Consider the following 20,056-nt stretch of genomic DNA (forward strand, 5'->3'; position numbering starts at 1 on the left):
GGCTGGCAGCCGAATGGTACCGACTAGGAGTTTCGATGGGGGTGATTTCACACCGCAAAGTGATCTCGACAGACGCGTCCAACTCAGGTTGGGGAGCGCTTCACGAGGGCAGACCGGTCTACGGCCGTTGGTCGGACCAGGAGAAAAGCCTTCACATAAACTGTCTGGAGATGTTGGCGGTCGAGAAAGCGCTGAAGTACTTTCTCCCATACCTGCACGGGCACCATGTGCTAGTCCGCACGGACAACATGTCTGTGGTGTCGTATGTGAACCGTCAGGGCGGAATCAGATCCAGAACCTTGTGCGCTCTAGTAGAGCGCCTTCTGGTATGGGCTCAGGGCTCGCTGCGCTCTCTGAGAGCCGCGCACGTGCCCGGTCGCCTAAACGACGGACCGGACAGGCTGTCCAGGGACAATGTTCCCCCCGGGGAATGGGCTCTACACAGCCAAACAGTCCAGATGCTGTGGCGTCGCTTCGGCAAAGCAGAAGTCGACCTTTTCGCCACGAGCGAGAACGCTCAGTGCCAAAGGTTCTTCTCAAAAAGCGAGGACGCGCTGGCCCAAATCTGGCCCAACGTCCCATTGTACGCTTTTCCCCCAATCTCTATGCTGCCTCAGGTGATAGCGAAGATCAGGGAAACGCGCTGCGCGGTGCTCCTCATAGCCCCGCGCTGGGAGAACCAGTTTTGGTTCCCAGAGCTGACGGCGCTGTCAGGAACAGTCCCGTGGCCGATTCCAGTGAGGAGAGACCTTCTCTCTCAAGCCCGAGGCTCAATTCTGCATCCCCATCCAGAGCACTGGTCTCTGCATGCGTGGGTGATCAACGGATATTCGTTGATTTGCCAGAAGGAGTAGTTAACACGATTGCGCAATCCAGAGCTCCCTCAACGAGGCGGCTCTATGCGTCTAAATGGTCTGTGTTTAACAAATGGTGCGCGGAAAAGAGTCTGAATTCTCAATCCTGTGGGGTTCCACAGGTTTTGAACTTCCTTCAGGAGCTTTTGGAAGCGGGCAGGTCCCCCTCCACGCTCAAGGTCTATGTTGCGGCGATCGTCGCGTTTGCCGATTCGGCGCGCGGCCGCACATTGGGAAGGAATGAACTCATTACCCGCTTCCTACGAGGGGCCAGGAGGTTGAACCCTCCACGGCCACCTCTGGTACCCATATGGGATCTGTCTTTGGTCCTAGAGGCCCTGAAAGCTTATCCCTTCGAACCCCTGGGCTCTACGGAGTTGAGATACCTGACGTTTAAAACCGTTTTTCTGTTAGCTCTGGCTTCAGTGAAACGCGTGGGCGACTTACACGCGCTGTCAGTTAGCGTGGCGTGTCTTGAGTTTGGACCTAATGACTCGCTGGTCATTCTCAAACCAAGGCACGGCTATGTCCCCAAAGTTTTGGGTACCCCGTTCAGAGCCCAGGTTATTTCCCTCTCAGCTCTGCCGTCCGGCAGTGGGGATGACAGTAGCCTCCTTTGCCCGGTCAGGGCTCTAAGGTGTTACGTCACGCGCTCCGCCGCTTTTCGGCGCTCGGAGCAGCTCTTTGTTTCATTTGGGGGCCGCGCTAAAGGTCTCGCCGCCTCGAAACAGACGCTATCCAGATGGATAGTGGACGCTATTGCTGCAGCTTATGCGTCCAAAGACCTGCAGTGCCCTCTGGGCGTACGGGCTCATTCCACCAGAGGCATGGCCTCATCGTGGGCATGGTCCAGCGGGATTTCCATTCAGGACATTTGTACGGCGGCGGGCTGGGCCTCCCCCTCTACATTTGTCAGGTTCTATAACCTGGAAGTTCCCGCCCTGCAGGCTAAACTTCTGTCAGTCTAAGTCGGGTCTATGTCCTGCTTATGAATGCGCAGGCTAGTTACTCGATTTAGCTCTTCTGGTCGAGCTGCACCTCAGGGTATGTCAGTGATATATAGACCGGCCTCGCCGCTCTATTCTTTTTCCCTATGAGTGCTTATGAACATGTGTTGGCCCGCTCTGCTGGCCACCTGTTCTTCCACTTTTAAGACCCCCCGGGCCTTCCGGGGGTTTATATGTGGATGCAAGGCGCGCACGGCGTTGACAATGGGGTTCCCGTAGCGTAAGCTAGCTTACGCAAATACGAGAGAACCTCTCGTAAGAGAACGATACTGGTTACTCACGTAACCTCGGTTCTCTCTAGAAGAGGGAACGAGTATTTGCGTTCCCTGCCGTGCTCGCGCCGCAAGCTCATGTCGCTTCATTCGACAGAAACCAGAGTTTTAGCCTCCGAGCCTTCCTTATATACGCTCTGACGCCGCCCATTCTGGCGGGCTGTGACGCGCGAGGGTGCACGCGCCCTCATTGGGCGTGACGTCACGCTGGGCTCACCGATAGGCTAAAGCAGTTGCCGCACGGCAGCCAATGAGCGCGCAGTATTGCTCGCTCTAGCTCTGCTAGCCGCCTGCTGCACTGCGTGGACAATAAATGAAAATTAAGGATAATTTTTGGCTTCAGTATCTCGAGAAAAGATGACTTTTCCCGTAGCGTAAGCTAGCTTACGCAAATACTCGTTCCCTCTTCTAGAGAGAACCGAGGTTACGTGAGTAACCAGTATCGTTTTCCTCCACGAGTCTTGTCACATTAGCAATTGTAATATTTGGCAAATCCGTTAATGAAGTTGTGTAGACTCTTAGATCCATTTTAAACTTGCCCGGGTTTATGCCCGGGTTTGACGCTTGACAGGAACTCCGCTTCCACAACGATTACGTATTTCCGTTTTTTGTGAGAAAGGTCTATTCCTCTTTAGAAATCGCGTGAATAGTTTCACACTATAGTTTATAGTTCAACTATAGTGAATAGTTTCATCAGTCTGCTGTGTCCTTTGCCTAAGTTTGCTTTTGCGTCAACATTAACTGCAGGAACGAAATATCTTCTAAAATATCACTGTTTATTCCCTTTTGAACATTTAGACTTTCCCACTGTGCAATTTCAGCACCAATATTTATTGTGGTCTTTTGTCCTTTGTTACTAAATCACACAAAACAACAAATCACATGGAAACTAAAAGATTCACAGATCTCTTTATAATTTGGTCAAACAATTATCAAACCAGCAGATTACCTCTATCCAACACTGATCATTTCAGAAAAAGGTTTTAATGTAAATAAAGTTTCATGATACTCACTGAAATACTTTCTAACACAGTAAATATGTGACCAACAAGAAACACAAGAAATACCTTTGGGTAGATGTTGTTTTCTCACTGAAGCGTGGCTGTCCACCATCTTTTGATTGGTCACTCCTCATAGACACTAGGCTGGACTCAGGTGAGCCGGATCTTTCCCTAATACACAAAGAGCAAACAGAATCAATTTATTGCAGGAGGTCCCACTGTAACTGATATCTACATCTGCTATACAGTTCTGTTAGCTTACACAGCTACTGCTTTTTTAAGTTAGGTTTTTATAAACAAAAATAAATCCACAATATTGACAATAAACTTCAGTCGTTTTCAGTGTATGAATCAGAATCAGAATGAGCTTTTTATTTGCCAAGTGTGCGCAAACATACAAGGAATTTGTTGTGGTATTACAGGAGCCTTTGGTACATAAATATAAATACATATATGACACGAGAACAGAAGAGCATTTAAATAAGACCAAGTGAAGAAAAACATAATTATGTATACATCTGGAACAGAACAGAAGATTTATGTACGGAATTGTGCATTATGTATAGTGTATATACAACCATAAAAAATATGTATATGTATTGTGATGTTTGTACGTCTTGTAATAAAATAAAGAAGCAAGCACAGACACAAGTGTGTATTTCTTTCTTCTCTTTGCTACTCTTTTCTTTTCCTTTCTTCCACTGTCATCTAGTGACTACACAATAACTCTGCAGACACAACATTTCCCCTTTTCTTTGAAGTATTTTGGTTAGGGTACTGTCTTGGAACATTACAACATAATACCACACTCTATTCCATACACCAGGGGTCGGCAATAGGCGGCCCGCGGGACAAAACTGGATTATTTTGGAAGTCCGTTTTTGTTTTGTTTTTTGTTTTTTTAAGCAGCCTATTTTTATTTTACAATAACGGTTTACAAATAGGCCCCACGTATCATTCGTTCAATCGTTTTTTTTTTTTCAAATTAAAAACAAAAATAAAAAAAATGAAAAACGACTTGTTTTTCCATTATTTATTTCCTGAACTAAAATGAAAAAAAAAAACGAATAACGACTCGTTTTCCGATTTTATGATTGTGCGCTCAGATCAAAAATAGAAAAAATTAATAACAGGTTTAGACGAATTTTAATGTTGAATTTTAATTTAACACCTAGCAGACATATACCAATTAAATCATTAAACAGATCAAGTACTATTGTGGTAACAGATTACAGCCATTGTAATAAGGGTGTGAATAGCAATCATGCTCTCCTGTAAGTCTCATTCGCTTACAGTCCGACTTTTGAACTTTTTTTCATTATTATTTATTCGGGTATAACACACTGATAAATAATATGTATTACCTGATAAAAAAATATTTGCACTAAATTCTGCACAAAACTCCTCCACTACTTGAGAAAAGCCGTGGCCGCACGCCTACATCTGACAATTTTGGGTTCAAAAACGCGCTGCACACCACACGTAGGCTACTTAACAGTGTTAAATTTGAAAAATACTGTTCGATAGAACTGCTTTGTTACCACAGTTATCTGCGTGCTTCCTGCGATGAAGTTCCACATTTGCGGCAATCCAACACGAAAATGCAGCAAAGCCTTTCACAATATTTTCTTCAGATAACCTAACTCCAAATTTCTCCCACACACTGGACTTGATTTTTGATGACTATTGTCGACAACTTTACCATCTCCACTAGCTATTCTTTTCTTCAACTCCTCACCATCCATCTCGACAACTGCAAGCAGATCGCGCGCGCGGTTATGATGAATTTTTAAAAGTGAAAGTAACCTAGGTAACGTTATAGATCCTGGGAGGGTGTGGTGCGTGGTGGGCACAAACAAACTGATGTGGATTTTAAATTATTTTATAAACTTGAAATACAGGCATATTTGTGTAGATGTGTTTTAAAAATATGCATATATTTTTACGTTTGAATGTGATTGTTTTAAACCCGTGTTTCCCCCGTGTCCGACCCGACCCGCACCCGTATCCGACACGGTTGGATATTTTTCACCCGTTTGAGCAAAATTTGCGGGTGACCCGTCGGGTACCCGAACCCGTGCAGGACTCTATTTTAAAGTATAAAGACGGTAGCGGTCAGAACTCTGGTGTACCTAGTTTGGACAGAGCGGACGGTCTGACTGACAATAGCCCACTCCCGACATCTTTTGACAGCGCATCCGCACTTCATTCTGACCACCTGTAGGCTACTACACCTAGCTCTGAGGAGCTGTTTGGTACTGAAACCATTGTCAGTCAACAACATTCTTTTTTTTTTGCAAGGATGTTTGAAATAGTTTGGCAGAAAATAGCCTACTTCATTTGTCAGTTGGGCAATATGGTTTTCATTTATGTTGCTTGAGTGATTTGATATTTATTTGTTATTTATATTTCATTGTTTTTTTTTAGTGACATTTTTTCTCTGCTGTCAGTAGGAATGTTAAAATAATATTTATATTGACACAAACACAATTTTTGTATAGCATTTATAATTGTTATAGGCTACTTAATCTCTCTCTTTCCGTTAGAGACATTTGAATGTGAGATTCTGGAAATGAGATCTAAATTTTGCGGACCCGTCAGGTCCGGATATAAAGCGGGTGAATACAGTGTATTTTAAGCGGTTTAATTTGTATCCCTACTCCGTGTAGCTGGCCCGCCATCTACTGGCTAAAAAAAATATTGGCCCGCGGCCAAAGTTATTTGCCGACCCCTGCCATACACTGCAAGTAATACAGAATTAAAAAATACTTTAGTAAACAATTTACCTTTTTATATAAAACAAGTTATATTAGCAAAACAAATGGTGTATTAACTCCTAGCACTTTCTTTAATGAGTGCACGACAGCAACTACATTAACAGGGTCTGGATGTAATCCTTCTTTAGAAATCGCGTGAATAGTTTCACACTATAGTTTATAGTTCAACTATAGTGAATAGTTTCATCAGTCTGCTGTGTCCTTTGCCTAAGTTTGCTTTTGCGTCAACATTAACTGCAGGAACGAAATATCTTCTAAAATATCACTGTTCATTCCCTTTTGAACATTTAGACTTTCCCACTGTGCAATTTCTGCACCAATATTTACTGTGGTATTTTGTCCTTTGTAACTAAATCACACAAAACAACAAATCACATGGAAACTAAAAGATTCACAGATCTCTTTATAATTTGGTCAAACAATTATCAAAGCAGCAGATTACCTCTATCCAACACTGATCATTTCAGAAAAAGGTTTTAATGTAAATAAAGTTTCATGATACTCACTGAAATACTTTCTAACACAGTAAATATGTGACCAACAAGAAACACAAGAAATACCTTTGGGTAGATGTTGTTTTCTCACTGAAGCGTGGCTGTCCACCATCTTTTGATTGGTCACTCCTCATAGACACTAGGCTGGACTCAGGTGAGCCGGATCTTTCCCTAATACACAAAGAGCAAACAGAATCAATTTATTGCAGGAGGTCCCACTGTAACTGATATCTACATCTGCTATACAGTTCTGTTAGCTTACATAGCTACTGCTTTTTTAAAGTTAGGTTTTTATAAACAAAAATAAATCCACAACATTGATAATAAACTTCAGTCATTTTCAGTGTATGAATCGGAATCAGAATGAGCTTTTTATTTGCCAAGTGTGCGCAAACACACAAGGAAATTGTTGTGGTATTACAGGAGCCTTTGGTCAAGCCAAAACAAGTCGTCTGTGGATGAGAATCCAAAACAAGGACTGGTGGGACGTTGTCCTGCTTCACTTCACAGACGCTGAGTGAAATGAGAATTTTAGAATGACGGGACACTTATTTATATGAAACTTTATTCAACAGGAAGAACAGCTCGTTCCGCACATCATACGTCATTACGCTATTTAACGTCATTGCACATGCGCAGTCCTTTCAGTTTCGGTTTCAAACCGATCAAGCGTTTACATGTTCTCTTGGTCGGATTACAAAAGGAATAAACCACCTCTTTCAATTCGATCAAAATTTCATTCGGATCGAGCTCAATCGGATCGATTAAGGTGTTTACATGAAGGTTTTTTAGTCCGATTGAGCCGATTATAAGGGTCCATGTAAACGCAGCTAGTGTCTTCAGGGTGGTAAAACTTTGATCAGCCTTATCAGTCCAGAGAAAGTTCATGTCAGTGGAGGTTCTCAAAACTTCATGCAGGGGTTCAACCACTGTTGCGTAGTCAGGTAGAAATTTACTATACCAAGACGTAAGGGCCAGGAATGAGCACAGTGAGGCCGTGTCATGGGGAGCAGGTGCGTGTATGACAGCAACTACATTATCAGGGTCTGGATGTAATCCCTCTTTAGAAATCGTGTGAATAGTTTCACACTATAGTTTATAGTTCAACTATAGTGAATAGTTTCATCAGTCTGCTGTGTCCTTTGCCTAAGTTTGCTTTTGCGTCAACATTAACTGCAGGAACGAAATATCTTCTAAAATATCACTGTTCATTCCCTTTTGAACATTTAGACTTTCCCACTGTGCAATTTCTGCACCAATATTTATTGTGGTCTTTTGTCCTTTGTTACTAAATCACACAAAACAACAAATCACATGGAAACTAAAAGATTCACAGATCTCTTTATAATTTGGTCAAACAATTATCAAACCAGCAGATTACCTCTATCCAACACTAATCATTTCAGAAAAAGGTTTTAATGTAAATAAAGTTTCATGATACTCACTGAAATACTTTCTAACACAGTAAATATGTGACCAACAAGAAACACAAGAAATACCTTTGGGTAGATGTTGTTTTCTCACTGAAGCGTGGCTGTCCACCATCTTTTGATTGGTCACTCCTCATAGACACTAGGCTGGACTCAGGTGAGCCGGATCTTTCCCTAATACACAAAGAGCAAACAGAATCGATTTATTGCAGGAGGTCCCACTGTAACTGATATCTACATCTGCTATACAGTTCTGTTAGCTTACATAGCTGCTGCTTTTTTAAGTTAGGTTTTTATAAACAAAAATAAATCCACAATATTGACAATAAACTTCAGTCGTTTTCAGTGTATGAATCAGAATCAGAATGAGCTTTTTATTTGCCAAGTGTGCGCAAACACACAAGGAATTTGTTGTGGTATTACAGGAGCCTTTGGTACATAAATATAAATACATATATGACACGAGAACAGAAGAGCATTTAAATAAGACCAAGTGAAGAAATACATAATTATGTATACATCTGGAACAGAACAGAAGATTTATGTACGGAATTGTGCATTATGTATAGTGTATATACAACCATAAAAAATATGTATATGTATTGTGATGTTTGTACGTCTTGTAATAAAATAAAGAAGCAAGCACAGACACAAGTGTGTATTTCTTTCTTCTCTTTGCTACTCTTTTCTTTTCCTTTCTTCCACTGTCATCTAGTGACTACACAATAACTCTGCAGACACAACATTTCCCCTTTTCTTTGAAGTATTTTGGTTAGGGTACTGTCTTGGAACATTACAACATAATACCACACTCTATTCCATACACCAGGGGTCGGCAATAGGCGGCCCGCGGGACAAAACTGGATTATTTTGGAAGTCCGTTTTTGTTTTTTTAAGCAGCCTATTTTTATTTTACAATAACGGTTTACAAATAGGCCCCACGTATCATTCGTTCAATCGGTTTTTTTTTTTTCAAATTAAAAACAAAAATAAAAAAAATGAAAAACGACTTGTTTTTCCATTATTTATTTCCTGAACTAAAATGAAAAAAAAAAAAACGAATAACGACTCGTTTTCCGATTTTATGATTGTGCGCTCAGATCAAAAATAGAAAAAATGAATAACAGGTTTAGACGAATTTTAATGTTGAATTTTAATTTAACACCTAGCAGACATATACCAATTAAATCATTTTAAACAGATCAAGTACTATTGTGGTAACAGATTACAGCCATTGTAATAAGGGTGTGAATAGCAATCATGCTCTCCTGTAAGTCTCATTCGCTTACAGTCCGACTTTTGAACTTTTTTTCATTATTATTTATTCGGGTATAACACACTGATAAATAATATGTATTACCTGATAAAAAAATATTTGCACTAAATTCTGCACAAAACTCCTCCACTAGCCTACTTGAGAAAAGCCGTGGCCGCACGCCTACATCTGACAATTTTGGGTTCAAAAACGCGCTGCACACCACACGTAGGCTACTTAACAGTGTTAAATTTGAAAAATACTGTTCGATAGAACTGCTTTGTTACCACAGTTATCTGCGTGCTTCCTGCGATGAAGTTCCACATTTGCGGCAATCCAACACGAAAATGCAGCAAAGCCTTTCACAATATTTTCTTCAGATAACCTAACTCCAAATTTCTCCCACACACTGGACTTGATTTTTGATGACTATTGTCGTCAACTTTACCATCTCCACTAGCTATTCTTTTCTTCAACTCCTCACCATCCATCTCGACAACTGCAAGCAGATCGCGCGCGCGGTTATGATGAATTTTTAAAAGTGAAAGTAACCTAGGTAATGTTGAAGATTTTATTATTTAGAAAATAAGTAATTTAACTACACATTATACACTATTATTTCCTTTCTGTCTGTGTATGACTTTGGGTAACTTTGGAACCTGAGAGATGTGTTGTTACAGCAGAGAATTCTATTTCAGTAATGTCACATGGTACAAAACTATTTCTCAAAATACCTATAGAATGTATTACCATGTTTGGGACAAGGAGAGGGTATATACGTTTGCTGGGCAATCTTTCTGGAGGGTCTTTCTGCAGAGGGGCACTCGGCTTTGTTTGTTAATAAAGTCTAATTTTTCTGGCATCAAATATCTCTGAAGTCATTCCCCTGAAAATAATTAAACTACAACAAATGGCGCCCAACGTGGGGCGTGGCTTAGGAGCTGAAGGAGCCACGAAGGGATCGCTGGTGACTGACACAGACAACAGTGGCCGCTGTACTTTGAGGTGAGCAGTTTTTGCTTTTGAATAAGGTGTGTGTAAGTCACCAGTGGCCCGGATGTGGTAAGAAAAGCTTCTCCAAATTTAAAGAACTTAAAAAGTGAAAGTGGGATGTTTGATGTCAGAAAAAATTGCATGTATTGTCTTTGTATGTCAAGTAGTTGGTAAAAGCGCGGGGGGGCTCCCAAAAGTGTTTGCTAGTGCTTGTTTAATCCTGAGTGGATTCTATAACTACTGGTGATGCTGATTTAGCGCAAAGAGTTTTGACGTACGTACGTAAGGTTCTGTGTTTGTTCATCAAGAGGGCCTTGAAGGATGATGAGCAAAAAGCATGCACACAGAGGGTTTGAATTCACTGATAAGGATATCAGTTAAGTTTTGTGTTACTTGTCAAGAGGGCCTCGATGGATGACAAGCGTACTGATATAAGGATATCAGTTATTGATGTGTTATACCTGTAAGTGGGCATTGATTGATACAGGTGTAGTTTAGCTTATAGCCTATAGATGGTTGATCTGCAGACATTTGTAAGAGGGCCTTGAAGGATACAAATGAGCATGATTGCAGATAAAGTCAATTTCCGGGTACCTTATTAATCTAATAAGAGTCTGCTCAGGGGAATTAAGGTCTTATTTCACTCTGTTGTGTTGAGGAAGTGAATCACAGAGGTTTATGGAATAGGATAGTTAAAAGTGTTACTGTGTTGATGAGTGAATCTGTTAATGTATTGTTCAGATCTGACAGGGAGTACAGAATAGAGTGTGTGTAAGTGTTTATGGGATCCTGTGTCTTGTGTGACTGTGTCTGTGGTTGAAAATAAGTGACCTCTGACCCTGGTTGCTTGAAGGGACAGAGAATGTGTGAATGAAGGGACTGAAATGGTGTGTATTAGAAAAAAAGAAAAGTAAGGGAAAACAATTGTTTCAAGATATTAGCTTAGCAGAATATTGTAGTATAAAATAAGTTAAAATAATAAGATATATATTTAATCAATAAATGTAATGATAAATATTAATAGATGAATATAAATAAGATTGCACGTGCTTAATATATTATATATTATATCTGAAGACGTCTAAAATTTGTATCTCATTATCCCTGACGACAGAGTGGAAAAAGTATTCCATTGCAGATAAATAAGTTTGTGTTAAGAGAAAAATAATTGGTGCAGTGTGCTGAAGGTTAGCAAGATTGAGTGACCAAGTTTCAAAAGTCAAAAATACTTTACAGAAGTTGATGAGAGTAAAAATTAAGAAGAATTCCTTGATGATTGTTGAGAAACATACTAGATTATTGTGAACACAGCATGCAAATATAGAAGAAAGATTGAAGTCTGATTTTATGATAGGGAAATTTATTTAATTGAATTATTCTCAGATCATCAGAGTTATATTATTGCTGATATAGAAAAACAGAACTAGCTTGCTTTTTCCTGCAATGAAGAACTGCTTACTAATAGAATGAGGGAACTGCTATGGTCAACCAGTGAGATTTTTATATAAAAGAAATAGTGAAAAGATGCAGGTTAAAAAAGTGGCATGTAGATAAAGAGCTAATAGCTTATATGTAAAAGTTCAATTTGACTCATGCAGATCTGAGTGTTCATCTTTCAGTGTCCTGTGGAAGCAACAAGAGGGCAAAGGGCAAAGACATGAATGCAGAGACACAAATGCAGAGAGAAGAACAGAGAGTGGATGAGGGGTTCTCAGCTCCCCTCCTGAAGTTGACCACTCAAAAAGACTCAGAAAGACTGAATTAATGTGGGAAAAGGTGAATCTTTCACTTGAGACTTTTCCTGAGTACAAAGAAAAATCCTGAGATGCAAAACTGTTACAGGATTGATCAAAAGCCCAAACTGAGAAGAGGCAGAGAAACAACAGAGCCTATGTTCCACTCTCGACAACCAAGCTAAAAACAGAAGAACAGACCCTTACGGCACGACAGGTGTGACAAAACCTATGATCACTCTAGAGACTGCTTTAAATTTAGTTCATTATTATATTAACTTAATTCATTCTGATTATTCACTGGTCTCATGGCAATTCTTTATATTCTCTGCTATACTAACCCTCTCTGCTTTTTCAATAGGTACAAGTCCAGCTCTATAAGAAAAAGAAAATACAGAGAAATGGGTGCTGAACTCACTAGTTAAAACTGAGGCTGGATTTGGTATAGTGAGGCTATTAAATTAGACAACTATAGGGCTAAAAGCATGATAGAATTATTCTCTGGCAAAGAAAAAGATAGACACAAAATGTCAAAGAATTATTATTTTTGTTTGCAAAACAATAATACTGGTCACTCCATCTTGTATATCTTCATCTCCATCTTTAATAATTTTCTAGAGATAGATTGGAGAAGAAATAACTCCAAAAGTCCAAAATTATGAAATTAAAAATGCTGTCAAAACTGGGATAATGAGATGGAAATGTAATTGGCCATGGATCCAAGATTAAGTAGAGATCTCCAATGTTCTTCTTAAAGCAGCTCATGAGCAAAAACCAAAAGAATATGAAAAAGTAGACCAAACAAATTACAAAATGCATTTGAGAAATTACAATTGGCTGTCTTACTTTCAACTGCACCATGCTTAGGCCTATTATTCTGAAATATTTAATCTATTAGAGTTTGGGAAAAAACAAGAAAAAAGGGTTTGTAACAACGGTGGTAAACTAAACCTTAAGATCACTGACACTTCTGAATAGTGTTTGCGTAGCTGTGTTGTGATGTTGTCTGTCAGACCTTTGGAATTCCACAGCTAAATTTGTAAGTTCCGCATTTAGAGCACAACCTGCGGAAGAAGAATGTGTGATGGCCGATGATTTCATTATTTTGCCTACAGCTGTATCTAAATTTCATATGTGGGCCCACAGGGCATATTCTGCCCAATAAAATAATGACCATGGATGGATTTGTTTAAAATCCTGGTCGAAACTGTAATGACAATAGAAAAAGAAAATGGAAAAAAAACATTGTAAAAGAAAACAAAACGGTACTACATTTTGCGCAGTGCCTAACACATCTGACTTTCCTTTCAGAATATCATGATGGAGCATAACACATCTGACTTTTTTTTCAGCATATCATGAAGGAGCTGACGTTTTGTCAAAAGTATGAAATATTGTCTTGTAACTTTTGTCTTTTAGTAAAGTGGGTTGAGTGTTGTCCAAGATGCCTGATAACTAGTATGCTGATAGTTGGACTCAAAACAAAGAGATAGCTGAGCTGAATTGACTAATTGTAAAAAGTAATATAGGGGTAAAGCCCTACTACAAATGAGCAGAAAACACACAAAAGAGGCCAGAACACCACTCAGCCCACATGATCATTTTACAGGTGACACCAAGAAGGACAATGGAGCAGATGAGCAGATGATCTAATAAATGTTGTTGTTACTAACAGAACTAAAACAAATAATGAAGGTTGCATTCGCAGATGAGAGCAATTCAATTCCAGGAAGGTTTCTGAGACGATTCAAACAACAACAACAACAACAAAGAACCAGTGACTGTGCTGTCATCTCAGAAGAGGCTTGTGCATTGATCAACAAAGTGAAATTTGAGTCCCTGGCTCTCAACTTAAAATACACCAAACGACTCCAGGAACCCCCCACAACAGCAAGTGAGGGTTCAAGGACATGATGGCAATGACCTTCCCTTGCCAATGAGAGAAAAGGAAAAAGCCAATTGCAACAACTCACAATGATCAACATGAATGGAAAAAGAAGCAAATGACAAGAAGAACTTTAAATGAAAAGTTGCAGAATAAGAAACTTACAAGGAATTGTGCAAAGAAGAGAGAATCAACAGAGATGAGTACAAGTCCAAATAATAGTCAACATCAACCAAACCTTCTTTAAATTTAATGTTAAAGCCCTTGAATACACTAGTAACAACTTAATAATAACCCAACAAGGAAAAAATTTAATTAAAGAATATATCAAAAACAATGTAAACGATAATGAAAAATCAGAAAACAAATAAAAATAATGAATGATAAGCGACTAATTCAAGTAACTGTCATAGCACAGTGCGAATTAAGACAAGTCATGAAGGAAAATACAAATCGACCTAAATGATATTTTAAAATAGATCATAATGGGTACTCGAATGTAATTTGTCAATAAAACGGGTATACATAATTAATTTAAGGCTACAGTTGAAAATTAAAGAAAGATTAACACTGGCTATTAACAGATATTTGATTTCATTTATGATTTGAATTATGATTTGATGCAATATGCTATTTGACTAATTAAATGTATTTTAAATGGTGCTAATAGAACGACCACCTCAGATGGAAATTGTTCAAATTCAATAACAAACAAATTGTTATAGCATATAGACTGTTCAATACCATGTAGATTATTGCCTTATGAACAATCTATATGGTGGTACCAGAGGGGGGTAAGAATGACAGGTTATTGCACAAAAACATACTTTTGAATATTCTCAAACCAGATGCACAGGTATTCACCTGCGCAAGGGGGGAGGGATTAAAAGAATAAGGAAGGACAATAATTAAAAGGCTAAATTAAGAATAAGGAAAATTAAATAAAAGGCATTTTTTGCAATTTTTGACTGTATACAAGAGAAATTTGCGACAAAAATAAAGGTAGGAAAGGAACAGTGACAAAAATAGGCCATATATCAGTACCAGAAGGACTAATAAAACTCTTGGTAATGGATTATATGGACAAGATAGAGATGGGTAAAGGCAATGAAATCAGCAGAGGAGGGTCAAGAGAAGTAATTAAATTTAAGACCAAAGAATTATTCCTTAGATTTGAAATTCTATCAGAAATAAGTTTAGATAATGGTTTAGCAGTCATTCTAGAACAATTGAAATTAACATTAATTGTATGCAGAAACTTAAAATACAGAAAGGAAGTTTTAACAATAATTAAGTTATAATGCTTTATGTTTGAAATGGTTGAGAACGTATAGATTTATTTAGTTATACGGAAAAAAGAAATGACCGTACAATGAATATGTAAGATAGTATAAAAAGTTATTTTCGAGAGTTATTTTTTCTAATTGTCTAATGAGTTTATTGAATGACTTTTATGAAGTAAATGTAACATTGCTCTTGAAGCTTTTTTAGTTTGAGTGATTACATGTGACATAATTAAGTTTATTCATGATAGTTCATTTAGAAATTAGTAGAAAGGAAGGAAAAGGTATTCAGTTAAGGTATGCTTGAACTGAGGAGCTATACTGAGAAAAAGCTGCAACACGTGAGATATTTATTGTTTAAATTTGATAATGAAGTAGACAGAATTTGAAATGTAAAACATTATAACAAAGAAAATTGTGATTTAATGTAGCTGCACCGCAGTGTTATGGTTGTTCATCAACTAAAACATGACTGACTAAAAAATTGATTCTTTAAAAATAAGTGAATTGATATTCCTTCATAGAATTAAGAAGCGAATAAAAAAGAGAAAAAGTTATTTTTACCCACTTCTATATATAAATCAAAATTTATGGATTATGCGAAATAAACATGCAAACTAAATCATTTATTCTTCTATAATCAGCAGAGATTTATTATAATGATTTGCCTTTATAATAATGAAAACAATTACATGAAAAAAGTAGAATGACTTTACAATTGAATAAAAAAAGTTAAGGAAAGCTTGATTAAAAAAAAATTAGAAATGTTTTTTGGAGTTGAAATATTGAAAGAGGGTTATTATTCTGTTGTGTACTTCCCATATTAAGAAGATAATGAAAACTAATTTGAGAGGGCAACAAATCATATATTTGAGCTTATAAACCAAATTAAGATTTACAATCATTGAACGTTGATTGAAGTACCTCGAATAAGGATGAAGAAGAAAATGAATAAGCCAGATCCAGGGTGTCTGGGTCGAAGAGGATATCTACACCGCAAGATAACTTTTAATTGTATAAGGGATTTTTGTGTTTGACATGTTCGACATAACTGTGACAATAAGACAATGCTGAACCAATTTCATCCACACACTTGTAACAATGTTTGATGGTTGATTAGGGAGGATTCGAGTCTTTTACTTTCTCCATTGAAAAAGAAAAAACAACTGAAAGAAAGAAAATGTATGGAGAAAGATGTTTGGCTCGATTGCTCCTCCAGGAGTGTGGTGGCATAATTTCAGTCATTGAAAATAAGACTGAGTGACATAATTTAGTCACTAAGGTAGTATAACTGAGGGGACTGGATTTTGAAACTACACTCTGGAAAAGGATAGCGAATGTGGGGCTTAAATAAGCCCCAGAGGAGGGAATGTTGAAGATTTTATTATTTAGAAAATAAGTAATTTAACTACACATTATACACTATTATTTCCTTTCTGTCTGTGTATGACTTTGGGTAACTTTGGAACCTGAGAGATGTGTTGTTACAGCAGAGAATTCTATTTCAGTAATGTCACATGGTACAAAACTATTTCTCAAAATACCTATAGAATGTATTACCATGTTTGGGACAAGGAGAGGGTATATACGTTTGCTGGGCAATCTTTCTGGAGGGTCTTTCTGCAGAGGGGCACTCGGCTTTGTTTGTTAATAAAGTCTAATTTTTCTGGCATCAAATATCTCTGAAGTCATTCCCCTGAAAATAATTAAACTACAACAGTAACGTTATAGATCCTGGGAGGGTGTGGTGCGTGGTGGGCACAAACAAACTGATGTGGATTTTAAATTATTTTATAAACTTGAAATACAGGCATATTTTTGTAGATGTGTTTTAAAAATATGCATATATTTTTACGTTTGAATGTGATTGTTTTAAACCCGTGTTTCCCCCGTGTCCGACCCGACCCGCACCCGTATCCGACAAGGTTGGATATTTTTCACCCGTTTGAGCAAAATTTGCGGGTGACCCGTCGGGTACCCGAACCCGTGCAGGACTCTATTTTAAAGTATAAAGACGGTAGCGGTCAGAACTCTGGTGTACCTAGTTTGGACAGAGCGGACGGTCTGACTGACAATAGCCCACTCCCGACATCTTTTGACAGCGCATCCGCACTTCATTCTGACCACCTGTAGGCTACTACACCTAGCTCTGAGGAGCTGTTTGGTACTGAAACCATTGTCAGTCAACAACATTCTTTTTTTTTTGCAAGGATGTTTGAAATAGTTTGGCAGAAAATAGCCTACTTCATTTGTCAGTTGGGCAATATGGTTTTCATTTATGTTGCTTGAGTGATTTGATATTTATTTGTTATTTATATTTCATTGTTTTTTTTTAGTGACATTTTTTCTCTGCTGTCAGTAGGAATGTTAAAATAATATTTATATTGACACAAACACAATTTTTGTATAGCATTTATAATTGTTATAGGCTACTTAATCTCTCTCTTTCCGTTAGAGACATTTGAATGTGAGATTCTGGAAATGAGATCTAAATTTTGCGGACCCGTCAGGTCCGGATATAAAGCGGGTGAATACAGTGTATTTTAAGCGGTTTAATTTGTATCCCTACTCCGTGTAGCTGGCCCGCCATCTACTGGCTAAAAAAAATATTGGCCCGCGGCCAAAGTTATTTGCCGACCCCTGCCATACACTGCAAGTAATACAGAATTAAAAAATACTTTAATAAACAATTTCCCTTTTTATATAAAACAAGTTATATTAGCAAAACAAATGGTGTATTAACTCCTAGCACTTTCTTTAATGAGTGCACGACAGCAACTACATTAACAGGGTCTGGATGTAATCCTTCTTTAGAAATCGCGTGAATAGTTTCACACTATAGTTTATAGTTCAACTATAGTGAATAGTTTCATCAGTCTGCTGTGTCCTTTGCCTAAGTTTGCTTTTGCGTCAACATTAACTGCAGGAACGAAATATCTTCTAAAATATCACTGTTCATTCCCTTTTGAACATTTAGACTTTCCCACTGTGCAATTTCTGCACCAATATTTACTGTGGTATTTTGTCCTTTGTAACTAAATCACACAAAACAACAAATCACATGGAAACTAAAAGATTCACAGATCTCTTTATAATTTGGTCAAACAATTATCAAAGCAGCAGATTACCTCTATCCAACACTGATCATTTCAGAAAAAGGTTTTAATGTAAATAAAGTTTCATGATACTCACTGAAATACTTTCTAACACAGTAAATATGTGACCAACAAGAAACACAAGAAATACCTTTGGGTAGATGTTGTTTTTTTACTGAAGCGTGGCTGTCCACCATCTTTTGATTGGTCACTCCTCATAGACACTAGGCTGGACTCAGGTGAGCCGGATCTTTCCCTAATACACAAAGAGCAAACAGAATCGATTTATTGCAGGAGGTCCCACTGTAACTGATATCTACATCTGCTATACAGTTCTGTTAGCTTACATAGCTACTGCTTTTTTAAAGTTAGGTTTTTATAAACAAAAATAAATCCACAACATTGATAATAAACTTCAGTCGTTTTCAGTGTATGAATCGGAATCAGAATGAGCTTTTTATTTGCCAAGTGTGCGCAAACACACAAGGAAATTGTTGTGGTATTACAGGAGCCTTTGGTCAAGCCAAAACAAGTCGTCTGTGGATGAGAATCCAAAACAAGGACTGGTGGGACGTTGTCCTGCTTCACTTCACAGACGCTGAGTGAAATGAGAATTTTAGAATGACGGGACACTTATTTATATGAAACTTTATTCAACAGGAAGAACAGCTCGTTCCGCACATCATACGTCATTACGCTATTTAACGTCATTGCACATGCGCAGTCCTTTCAGTTTCGGTTTCAAACCGATCAAGCGTTTACATGTTCTCTTGGTCGGATTACAAAAGGAATAAACCACCTCTTTCAATTCGATCAAAATTTCATTCGGATCGAGCTCAATCGGATCGATTAAGGTGTTTACATGAAGGTTTTTTAGTCCGATTGAGCCGATTATAAGGGTCCATGTAAACGCAGCTAGTGTCTTCAGGGTGGTAAAACTTTGATCAGCCTTATCAGTCCAGAGAAAGTTCATGTCAGTGGAGGTTCTCAAAACTTCATGCAGGGGTTCAACCACTGTTGCGTAGTCAGGTAGAAATTTACTATACCAAGACGTAAGGGCCAGGAATGAGCACAGTGAGGCCGTGTCATGAGGAGCAGGTGCGTGTATGACAGCAACTACATTATCAGGGTCTGGATGTAATCCCTCTTTAGAAATCGTGTGAATAGTTTCACACTATAGTTTATAGTTCAACTATAGTGAATAGTTTCATCAGTCTGCTGTGTCCTTTGCCTAAGTTTGCTTTTGCGTCAACATTAACTGCAGGAACGAAATATCTTCTAAAATATCACTGTTTATTCCCTTTTGAACATTTAGACTTTCCCACTGTGCAATTTCTGCACCAATATTTATTGTGGTCTTTTGTCCTTTGTTACTAAATCACACAAAACAACAAATCACATGGAAACTAAAAGATTCACAGATCTCTTTATAATTTGGTCAAACAATTATCAAACCAGCAGATTACCTCTATCCAACACTAATCATTTCAGAAAAAGGTTTTAATGTAAATAAAGTTTCATGATACTCACTGAAATACTTTCTAACACAGTAAATATGTGACCAACAAGAAACACAAGAAATACCTTTGGGTAGATGTTGTTTTCTCACTGAAGCGTGGCTGTCCACCATCTTTTGATTGGTCACTCCTCATAGACACTAGGCTGGACTCAGGTGAGCCGGATCTTTCCCTAATACACAAAGAGCAAACAGAATCAATTTATTGCAGGAGGTCCCACTGTAACTGATATCTACATCTGCTATACAGTTCTGTTAGCTTACACAGCTACTGCTTTTTTAAGTTAGGTTTTTATAAACAAAAATAAATCCACAATATTGACAATAAACTTCAGTCGTTTTCAGTGTATGAATCAGAATCAGAATGAGCTTTTTATTTGCCAAGTGTGCGCAAACATACAAGGAATTTGTTGTGGTATTACAGGAGCCTTTGGTACATAAATATAAATACATATATGACA

The 20,056-nt window shown here is 38.2% G+C and overlaps 1 protein-coding gene across 1 annotated transcript in view; it reads right to left on the reverse strand.

Moving 5' to 3' along the window:
- LOC308694896 (ribonuclease inhibitor-like) overlaps window positions 1-20,056 on the reverse strand; it is a gene marked incomplete at its 3' end in the record, with an annotated part of 95,914 nt that overhangs the window by 65,006 nt on the left and 10,852 nt on the right. The window contains exons 4-8 of the mRNA XM_081372706.1: window positions 19,664-19,768; window positions 18,231-18,335; window positions 7,905-8,009; window positions 6,472-6,576; window positions 3,201-3,305 (exon numbers count right to left, since the gene is read on the reverse strand). Coding sequence (XP_081228832.1) covers window positions 3,201-3,305; window positions 6,472-6,576; window positions 7,905-8,009; window positions 18,231-18,335; window positions 19,664-19,768 — 525 coding nt within the window. The remainder of the gene's footprint in view (window positions 1-3,200; window positions 3,306-6,471; window positions 6,577-7,904; window positions 8,010-18,230; window positions 18,336-19,663; window positions 19,769-20,056) is intronic.

Source organism: Scardinius erythrophthalmus (genome assembly GCF_964197995.2).
Source record: "Scardinius erythrophthalmus genome assembly, chromosome: 8".
NCBI classification, from domain to species: domain Eukaryota; kingdom Metazoa; phylum Chordata; class Actinopteri; order Cypriniformes; family Leuciscidae; genus Scardinius; species Scardinius erythrophthalmus.